The following is an 11,192-nucleotide window of genomic DNA, read 5'->3' as shown; positions in this document are numbered from 1 at the left end:
GTGCACCGAAGAGGCAACAAGGGATGCAAAGCTCCCTGTTTACAGTTTTACTATGGTTGAATTTTGACATTCCAAATTGAAGTGCGTGAAAATGTATTGGGAGATGTATATCCATTTGCATGCTATTGGCACTGTAATAATGAGAGACTTCTGCAAGTGGTATTCACGACTAATCGACTGATGTGGGCCAACTTGCCAACTGTGTCGTCCAGATATTGAATGCCTTCATAATTGTCATATGCTCTCTGTCAGAAATGCCTTTACAATTTTTAACAGGTTATTTCATTTATTTTTGTACCGTGGAGCAGACTTAAAAGGCCATGAAGACAAAATACAGCCTCGTTCAATCTGAATGATCGAGCCTTCGGCAACTCACTCAGCTTTATTCTAGCCACAAGTTTCAACCGGCAAGAAGCACAAGCATTGAAAAACTGCAAATTTTGCACTAGACAGCAGCAGTGCCCAAAAAGCACAAAAAAGTGTGCTAAATTCACTTTTGCATTCAAGCGATATGATGAATTGTAATTAGAGGCCTACTACAATCGCCCAGTCATATTTCTTTATAGTTTTGGTAAGCACCCACGAGTTGTGCTGGTAACAATTCTCTGACAAAGACCTCGCCAGAAAGCAGCTAGGAAGTTGCCAGTGCTTCAGTTTTCCTTAACATCCACATTATAAGTTTGAAATTTCCACAAAAACCATTGGTCTTGGGCAATGCACCAATGCTCCAAACTTATTGTCTTCATGGCTCCTTAAAAACAAAAATTTAGCACACAAAAAAAAATACATTTATGGCTGTAACCAGTACACCTCTGATCCCAACAGCACAACAGTGGGCCGAGGGCAGCATCACAAACAAAACACGTGTTGCGAATACGTTTATTCATTTAGCAATATACAGGTATCATACAAGAGCAAAAAAGAAAATTAGTTGTGAGCAAAACAATGCGTACAGGAAGGAACAGTTACAGCAATCACTATCTGATGGAAGAATGCACACTGCACCTTGACACTTCGCTGTTTTTTTTTTTTTAACTCCTCGGTAACAGAACGCACGAGTAACAAGAAATGCGTGTAAAACATCTGGAGAGCTTATGTATATTATATATACGACGCATTTTGTAGATATATATATATCTCAATAAGTGTATATATATATGTATATATATATTATAGACAGGTAATACTACTATATATTTAAGAAAATAAAATTTTTCTGTTAATAAACCCATAGATATGTAAAAACTTCGGCGCACTGATAAAACAATGTGGACTGGTCACATGCATGTCAAAAATACCTCATGCTCATCTGTTCCCTTACACGTCATGCCTGCACATTCACATTTGCACATTCATAACAATGCAACGCTGCGTCCCTCAAAGATGCAAAAAATAAAAACTGTTGCAGTTAGGCTCTGAAAGAAAAAAAAAAGCTCAAGAGCAGGCGAGTAAATGCTTGTTCTCTGGAGAGTACCCTAAAGTCCTGCTTTTCTGCTCCCAGAGCTGTAGCCAATTGCTAAGCCCAAAATTGCACCAGGGATAACAGTGCGACGATTCGCTGCCCTTATCAAGCGCACTTTAAGCACACACCCATACACACACCTGGCTCCGTACTCTAAAACCATTGCGGAACCTCCACTCAGCACCTTTGTTTTGATTACCAGCATGTGTCATGTCTCCACCCGCTCGCGTTACTATGCGAAATGACCTGCTGCACAGCCAGGCTTGCTCTGGAAACTAGGAGAAACCCCAGCAGCAACCCTCCGGGCACGATTTTGCAGCGAATGCTGCTACAAAGCCATTTCCACAACACAGCAGGAGACGGATTTTTAAAACAGAACAGCGGGTTTGGTTGCAGCGTCTTTACACAACAGGCACGCACAAAGCTTGCAGTGTTCCGAAAAAAAGAGTGCCACCTGTGCTTCTGCAAGACCGAAGCCGAAAAAATAACTGCCTGCAATACAGAGCAGGACGTAAACGTATGTAGGCCCCCACAGCTAACAGCTCTCCTCAAAAAATCCCTACAGGCCTAGCCATTCCCCCCCACCCCTTTTTTTGTGATAAAACACTACCTTCTATGTGCAAAACAACGATAAGCAATATTGTAAAAGAACCCAACCACCTTTCTTCAAAGCCAGAGGAAGTTTCATCAATAATGCCAAAAATCAAACAATCCCCGCAGTGTGTGACAACTAAATGAACATGGTGTTCTACGGGACCAGCTGCTGGTGTAATCCCCACAGTGTTGCGAGAAAAGCTGAAACACTGAAAGCTTGTGCTGTAAAATGCAAGTTTCTGAGTAGAAGATGTCCCTCAAAGGGAGAATAAATGCAAATAAACGCACGTAAGTACACCCAAAAAAAGTTTTATACATTTGTAAAATAAGGCTTACAGACACTCGCGCACAGTTTCAAGACAAGCACAGGCGCATGATTTCAAGTCGTGAACCCAATGTGGCACCGGGACTGCCGCGACACTAGGCGATCCTTGGCGGGTAAAATAATGCAGCAGGTTGTATAACGAACCTCTCCACACTGGGTCGATACGACTAACTGCTCCCAAATGGTGGCTCACAGGCGGCCTCAATCCCTAGCAGAGAACTTCCTCGACGATTTGTTCCAGGAACTGTGACCCTGCAACAGGCCGACTGGGAGGAATGCAGCAAACCCAGAGGAAGAAAAAAATACAGCATGCAGTGGCGTACACTTGTGGCTGGGCCAGCGTTGTGTAAGGTGCTGGCCAGTCAACTGAAGGAGAAATGAGTGGGTGCCATGATCCACGAGGCTCGAGTATTGCAAAGGAAGCGGAGGAGGAGGAGGAGAACAAAATGAGGAAACAGTCCTTGAGAGAGATCCACCACTGGCTGAGCATATCTGGTCCATTGCAGGGAATGGAAAGACTGACCACGGAACAGTGTGTGACCAGGGAAGGAGAAAAAAGCAGCGCGGATTGCCAATGTCCTGCATCGGTCTAGAAGAATCTTCCCCCTTCCCTACTTCGTAAAAGTGGCAGAAGAAACATAGCGGATACAAAAATGTAAAAGAAGGAGGAGGGGGAAAGGTGGGCTTGTCAGCACAACTGTCAATTTTTAACAGCTGCTCCCCCCCATCGAGTCAAGAAGCTTGGCTGAACACCATTGTCCAACGGCCTCCTGAAATGTCAACTTCTGTAAAAGCACACACACACACACACACATACACAACGGAGATCACAACAAGTTCTGCCACACTCACAAGTTGTACACGCACATTGCCACATGACATGCACATACGCACACATGCAGTTAAGATCCCCGGTGCAAGACATTACACATACAAACACGCACGCGTTTAAAAAGAAAACGGGAGAGAAGCCCACACACAGTACCAAGCAGCTGACAGAGGTCATGACATTGAGGGGGCCACAAGGAAAGGGCAGACAACATTGCACTGTGCCCCACCCCCTTTTCACAGACACGGTGCCCAGGACAGAAAAAGCCGCGCTAGACCAGAAGCGGGCTTCAGAGATTGCCTCACAACAAGTGTGCAGGGAAACAAGTGCATCATCATCAGCATCATCTGCGGCCCTGACCCCTGCACCCCTCCCTCGAAAAAAGGCGTGCGAGACGCCATCACCCGGCGCTCCGGTTTGAAGAACTACGAGAGGTCTGTGCACAGAGTCCAGTCACGGTCGACGCAAAGCTCCATGCACAGTTTGGCCCACGTTTACAGATTGCTTCCGCAGCCGGTTTCAAAGGCAAGCACCCCGTCAGCACACCTCCGGAACGGGTCGGTGCAGAGGGCTGCGCCTCGAACCTGCACCATGCGCGCGCACAGAGAGGGTGGTATGCACTTGGACTGCCCCCCGACTGCCACTATTTCGGAAACAACATTTCACTGTACAGACAGTCAGCCCTGGTGTGAGGGCTTTAGGCGTGCAAGAATTCAGAGCCCAGGCTCTATGCTAGTCGCAGCATTAGCGTGTAACCTGCACAAAGGTGGGTTATGAGGCTTGCCATAAGAAGGGCCAAGGGTTAGTTAGATCGCTTGGGATTTTTATTAGTAGACACCAAAACCTTGTACACACATTCACAATAAATGTTAGCACAGAGCAGACAAAACACAGGAGAGACAAACATGACCTAGCGCTACTGCAACAGATTTTACTTTATAGCGATATTTTCGAACACATAACAAGAGATGAGCATGCACAAATATACCGAAACATTTACAATTCCACACTTGAAAAAAAAAAATACCATCTAACAATTTTATGCCTGGGATTCGCACTCAAAGTTGTGCCGCCACAAAACGACGCAAGCTTTTCAAATACAGGTAAAGAGGCTGCGTTCAGTTTGTTTTCCATGCTTGGCAGTTTTAGAGGTAGCAGAGAACCTGCTCCAGAAGATCAAGGCCAGCAGGAGGAAGGAAAGGGGAAATTTGTCACAAAAGACGATCCTTATGTATATAAAGTTTCCCATCACATGAAGTTAAAAAAAAAAAAGTCAACACATCCCTGTTGTATTTTTGGTTACAAGGAAGCTCATTTCCCTATGCCCACGCAATTTTTCTGCACAGAAGCGGGCTTGTGAAAAGAAACACCAGGCCCTCTGTAAAATTTCGCACTGGAGTGGCGCAAGAGATCCTGCTGTCTTAAGAGCATACATTGGTCAGACGGGACGCTGTATAAACAACTGAGCAGAGGAACATGAACTGGCATTACGAAATAGAGGAAGTGCACATTTGACTAACTGCAACTAGCGATTAAATCTAGCACAGTTTAATGAGATGAGGATTTTGGGTAGAAGCCCTGGCTCAAATGCACGCAAATTACTGGCGGCATATTACACAATGAAACATGGCAAAGGGGGGTATCAGTGACACGTCGGTGGCACTCTTCAAGGTAGAGTTTTTTTAATTTTTGTTCAAGGGCCATGAAGACAAAGTACAAAACTTAAGTTTGGTTCATTAGAAAGACTGCCTTGTCCTGATAACAAGGACGCCAGTTTTATCGCAAATTTCGAACAAATATAATGAAGATAATAAACAAAACCTGCGATGCACTTGCGACTCCCTAGTCACCATATAGCAACTTTTCTAAGATACACGAGAGGATTATCGTAGTGGGGTCTCTAGTTCCATTTGATCACATCACTTCAATGCTCACGTGCAGTTAAACACACTGATAGCTTGTTAATGCTTGACGTAATTCCTGCCCATAACACGTCACTGTAGCGCAAAGTTTAGAAGTTTTAATACTTCCTGCGTTTTTTCAGTTACAAAATGTCTTCCGTGGCTGGGGTAGAGCTTAGTGAGGTACTGAAAGCCTAGTTCTTTCAAAATAAATTAAGTTGTATTTTGTCTTCATGGTCCCTTCAGGAGGACTTGGTTTTTTTGTGTGTGAATTGTACATGTTACGGAACATGATGTGCATTCTTGACTTGTTATATATCCGAACATATGGGGCCAAAATAAAGACCTTTGCAGTAGCACCAATCCCATCCGTCTTCTCCTGCATTTTGTCTGTTCTGCGCTAAATTTTTTTTTGCGAACACTATGGACCAACTAGCCAAGCCGCAAGTTTCATTGTACACACAGCCTATGGTTGTCTTCTATTAGAAGCACAGCCTCCAGAGGCAGAAATCAGACCTGCGACCTCATGAGCAGCAGCACAATATTTCAGCCACCCCACCAAGTCACTGTGGTGAGTGCCATGATGCTTGCAAGTATTGTGGGAAATGCCAATTAGCCATTAGTCATTACTTTGGCACTGAAATAGGGCACAGTGCGCTAGAAGGTGGGTTGTACTGGTTCATTACGGCTAAAAGCCCCCTCAAAGACATGAATTTTACAAGGGAGGTAAATTGTATTTAGCTTAAGAAACGCAGCTAAGCACCCACTAAGTTGTCTGAACGATCAAGAGTCCCAATTTACCAGGGTAGGCTGCTTCAAAGTTAGGTCCCCCACACAGCACAAAACACATGGGAACAAGTCCCCAAGCAATGACAATGGTACAAACAGGGAAATGGCTAAAAACAGTGGCCCCCCACGTTCCCATGCTTATCAGTCATTTTGCTACCGCTCTGGCTGTTGTGCTCACACAGGCACCAATTTCGACAGGCATCAGTACCACTAGCACAGCGGGAAGAGCTAATATACAAGGACCTCAAGAGACTGGAAATCTAGCAATACACAACAGATGAAAGCTTAGAAGCACCATAGAGCATGGGCCTGGTCTGTGCCTCATTTGGCAGGGCAGGTGCCACCAACATAAGTGGGGAGAGTTTCAACTGGTGGTGACTGATGGAGGAGACCCTAGTGTACGAGGCCAACGCAGAAGAAATGCCAGGTTCGTGGGAGCCACAGAACTTTGTGCCTTCATCGAGGCCAGTGCAGGGTGCACCTGTGGTGGTCATTGCGCTGTCCAGGAGACGAGTTCCTGCAGCAGCACGGCCACAAGCACAGCGGCCAGGGTGAAGCCGCCCACGAGGAGGCCCGCCCAGTGCTGGTCGCCCAGGGTCCAGCCGGCGGCCGTGCTCCGGGCCACGGCGGGGGCCTGCTCGCTGGCCTGATCGGAGGGGGCCGAGGGGGCGCTCAGCTGGAACGAGGTGGCCGGACCATAGGGCCCGCACAGCTGCTGCTGCGGCTGGTCGGCGGGGCCCTGGGGGGCGCAGTGCCGCACGGCGGCCACCCGGGCCCAGTGGAAGGAACCCCGCGGCACCAAGTGGCTCAGCGTGCAGCTGGTGTCCCGACCGCGGTACACCTACAGGAGAGGGGAAAGGGGGCTCTCTCATGGATGCCAAGCCACCCACAGTCACAGCACTCAAACGACATGAAGGGTGCACACCCACCACCTCGAGTCTTGTCACGCTGAGACCGTAAAGTGGGCACAGGACAGCTGCATAGATGCCGGCTACTTTGCTCTCTGGCAGAGCATTTCCATCTAAGCTGTGCAGTATCAGCACTGGCTAATTTGAAAATGGCAGCAAATGAGTATGCACTACACTTTCGGGGGAGAGGAGGAAGAGAAAGATGAGAAATTTGGGAAAGCTTGGAGCCCAAGCAATTAGGGTGGAAACCCGAGATTACCTCCTTTGGCCTCACACCGCAGGCCAAACGGACAGCTTTGATTAATGGAACCTCACGGGACAGGATAATATTTGCGGTATGTCATAAGGGAAGACCAGTGCTGTGCTACACCATTCAGAAAACGAATGCAACAACAGTGTCGCATTTTTCCCATAATAGTTGTCTTAACTGAGAAGCGCCTGAACAACTGAATCAACTTTCAATAACAGTTATGATTATTGCACCAGCTGTGAAAGTCGCTCATGAACAAGTGCATGTTCTCCCCGAATATAAATAGCCAAAAATACCCCACAATTTTCATCCATCACACATGCCAAGCAAAGCAAAGATATTCTACTGTCAATAGGAGCCATCGTCTCCGTTGCAGACGCATTCATAGCATACAATGTGGGACAAGTAGGACTTTCTCTGGATGCGAGAGGCATGCGCTCATTAATCAATTCGACGTTTCGAGCCATTGTCGGCACGTTCCAAAATGCCAGCCTTGTGTTCCCAAAGCAGCAGGAGGACGGGGAGAAGAGGTGCACTTGCCACAGAGAACTCGGAGCTTCCCGCGTGCTGCAGCTGGACCACGTAGCTGACGGGGTCGTCACCCACGGGCTTCACGGGCTGCCACTCCAGCAGGCAGCTGCTCTCACCCAGCGGACTGGCACGAGGCGCTGCAACAGACACACAAGAGGCACCACCACCACTCAGTCACACAAGGCCTACAGGGTCTGTGAGAAAGGGCTCCGAGAAATGCTACGTTGTCTACAGAAAGACGCCCAGAAGCAACCTCCCACCACAGCATCAGCATTGGCTACGAGGTGGCCCAGTTGCTCTCAGAGCAACGGATCAAATGACCATTGCCGCTGTTTACACAACACACCTTGAAAGAGCGACGTAAAATAAGTTGCAAATTGCTCCACCCCTTTGCAGCATAGCTGTGTGGGCATTCTGCTTATGTTAAAAGGAAGCTGTCAAAATTACATGAAAACAAAGATGCGTTGCCACCCCATCCACGGTCTTTTTTCTTGCCCAAACCTTAGCAGCAGGGGTGGCTGTGCTAGCCGTCAAATTCTATTTCCCCATTTGGACCTGCCCTGTCCGCTGCTTGCCCCCAAGCACTGCAACTGTCAATACCTTTGACTGGCGGAGGCAGCGCGCGGCTGGTGGTGAAGGTGTATGGTTCCGAGTAGGGTCCATCTCCCGCATCACTTGAGGCGCGCACACGGAAGCGGTAGGGTTGGTTCTCCTGAAGCCGCAGGGCCTTGTATGAGCGGCTCGAGCCCTGGTACAGCGTGGCAAAGCTGTACAGACAAAGGAGAAAAAAACCCCTCAGTGTCAAGCGCATGCCGAGTTTCTTTGCTGGACTACTATCACCGCTCGTGGATTAGGATTGCAGTTGTACAACTGGGGAAGAGATTTTCACCAACATCTACAAGGTGGCACCTGGCATCGCAAGGAATTGGACAAGAGGCCAGAAATGGTTCACTTGTAACAAGTGAAGGATTTTTCTCCGCTGACCTGGAATGCCAGCCAAGCCCGCTATCTTAGACTAGGGGTGCTCTGGATGACCCCAAAGTGGACAAAATAAATTTCCTCTGTAAGCAGGAAAGCAAGACGCCAGATTTTATAGCCACAGCAGATGCAAGTATGCCAGTGCATTGCCAGAACGGGCAGTTCACATGTCAGTGACAAAGATAGCCTTATGTGAAGAAGGCTACTCTATAGTGCAGAGCCATCCAATCAAATTTTCTTTATGAGCACTTCAAAAGAGTTCAGCGTACACGAGCACCACCACACAGCACAGGGCTGGGGGGACGTGAGGGAGGAGCAGGAGGCACTCACACATTGGGCTTGACCTCCATGTCGAGCGTGTATTGGAGCACATCGCGCGCTGCCTGGTGGTCCGTCCAGCGCAGCCGCAGGCTGTTGTGTGCGGCCGAGAGGCACTCCAGGGCCGGGGCCGGAGGGGGAGGCGCCTGGGTGCTCGTGCGCAGGGCCGGGCTGCTCAGGGGACCCGCCCCCACCGCATTCACCGCCTGCACTCGCACCCTGCAAGCACCACCAGGGACACTCAGGGGAACGGACCCAACCATCTGCTACGCCAGGGCAAGGGCTACCATGCCGTACTGCCACGTAGCGGCACCCGGCCGGTGGATGGACTGAGATGCCCTAGTTGCAAACAGTGGCTTTATGTCTGTAGAGGTACAAGGCACAGCACAACTGCTGCTTCGACATGAGGCAGAGCACTCGGTTGCTAAATCATGCAAGTGATACCTCATCGCGGCGTGGGGTACCGTCAGTGACCAGCACTAGCTGAACCTCCGAGCAGAGGTCCCGCAAAAACCGCACATGCATCCGAACCACAGTGAGAGATACTTTTAGGTGTGGACACAGCGCCTCAAAAGGCTGTCAAATAAAGTTGGTGGGGCCACGCACAGACATTCGATTGAAAAGTCATCTGATAGCGGAACTCCCAACATCGCAGCATCCTAGACTTCCCGTGGCTCCACCAGATGTCTGCACCAATGACTGACCGGATGAAGGTTGTTTGCAGGCACCAGCGGCACGAGTGTAAAGCAATGTTGTGTGAATGGGCTCAAACAATGCGAGTTCAACGTATCACCTAACCCGCATTTTTGAACCAGCTGCGAGTGTACGAACGTCTCAAGTTAATCTAAGCCAGTTTCGAAGCTCCTTGAACACTGGGCACTGCTGGAGACTTGAACAACGTCGTTTTGCCTCTGCAGCCTTGTGTACGAGCTTACCCAAGTTGCACAACATCCCTACGAAAAAAATTAGCGTACTTGCAGCTAGTTTCATCTGCTCCAGTTTCAGCTACCTTCCTTGCTGTATTTCATGGTGACTGGTGCTAAGACAGTGCTGGAGTGTGGTTGTCAAAGGGAAAAATCAACAGCACTGCACCGTCTTGAATGCACATCTCAGACATTGAGCAGAACTTCCCCACCAAGCTCCGAAAAGAACAGTTTTTACACAACACCACTTTCATACAAATGAAAATTGCAAGTAGCATCATTGCCTGCCAAGGGATGGTCTTTGGGAGGAATGCTGCAGCACCTGCATTCATTCGTCTAGGGTCGCAGACGACGTTAATGTCCCTTTTTTTTTTTGGCCAGCTATGCGTACCAGCATTGCAATCCTTTATGAAGCATTTGCACCCCTGTGTCGTTGCACAAGCATGAAATGTTGCTTGCACGAGTGGTGAACAGCCACTGAGGCAGAGATTCGCCATGGTTTAGAATGTTATAACTTGTTTCAATTGTTGCCGTCCAAAAACTCCTGTCAAGAACACTGAAACAGCAACTACATAGTTGCTGTTTCACACAGTGTTCTTGACAGGAGTGCTTGTACAAGCGCTGCGGAGAGTGCAAATGTTTCGTATGGTTTTCTCCAAATTATCGTCTGCTCCAGTGGCGGACTCGGCCAAGCTGAGGCGATCAGCCGAGTAGTTATGAAAGGCACCGAGAAACCCCTACCATGAGCCAAAAACATCCGAGCACCTCGGATAGCTGGCACTTCGGTAGCTTCTTTTCTCCCACACTAAAGAGCACTGTCGCAAATGGTCTGAGCGGCATCTGTTTTAAGACTATTTGAGCAATAGAAAATATTTTGAAAGGTGCATCCTCAGCTAAAACATTACACTGTGGTCCAAACTCAGCTCTGTGGCAATGGGGGTTCCTCAGTGAGAAAGGGTGCCAATGGGAGACCAATGAGGGTCTGTCCTTCGGCGTCCTCAGTCATAAGTGGCATGGTATTGCAGGCACATCATACAGCACGCACCGCCAGTCAGCAAGCAAGCTAGCAAGCGCTGACCCTGCCAAGGTCATGCGCATCCCCGCCGCCCATGCAACCGAAGAACAGAGTTTAGCCTAGCACCACAAACTGTGCTAGGCCAAACCACACGTACAAAAAGGCACAGGGGTAAGAAAGTCCCCACACGTACTATGGTTCCATTTGTGTGCTTGCATATTTTCAATGCATTCAAGCAGCCCAGCAATCTACATGCTGAAATCTACAACTACAGTTAGCCCGCAGAGAAATTTACACAGTTCCCATGGTTTTTGAACAAGCCAGGCGAAGGCTATTTGCATGTTCCTATTCCAGCAGCGCCAACCAAGT

The 11,192-nt window shown here is 48.5% G+C and overlaps 1 protein-coding gene across 1 annotated transcript in view; it reads right to left on the bottom strand.

The window, feature by feature from the left end:
* Positions 1-864: 864 nt before the first annotated feature.
* LOC144170608 (fibronectin type-III domain-containing protein 3A-like) overlaps positions 865-11,192 on the bottom strand; it is a 72,868-nt gene continuing 62,540 nt past the window's right edge. The window contains exons 25-29 of the mRNA XM_077700510.1: positions 8,898-9,104; positions 8,190-8,356; positions 7,599-7,726; positions 6,382-6,741; positions 865-3,794 (exon numbers count right to left, since the gene is read on the bottom strand). Coding sequence (XP_077556636.1) covers positions 6,391-6,741; positions 7,599-7,726; positions 8,190-8,356; positions 8,898-9,104 — 853 coding nt within the window. The 3' untranslated portion in view covers positions 865-3,794; positions 6,382-6,390. The remainder of the gene's footprint in view (positions 3,795-6,381; positions 6,742-7,598; positions 7,727-8,189; positions 8,357-8,897; positions 9,105-11,192) is intronic.

This window comes from Haemaphysalis longicornis, unplaced genomic scaffold (assembly GCF_048455015.1).
Source record: "Haemaphysalis longicornis isolate Haplotype H1 unplaced genomic scaffold, Haemaphysalis longicornis Haplotype H1 scaffold_2, whole genome shotgun sequence".
NCBI lineage: Eukaryota > Metazoa > Arthropoda > Arachnida > Ixodida > Ixodidae > Haemaphysalis > Haemaphysalis longicornis.
This window is presented reverse-complemented; position numbering and strand designations above follow the sequence as displayed.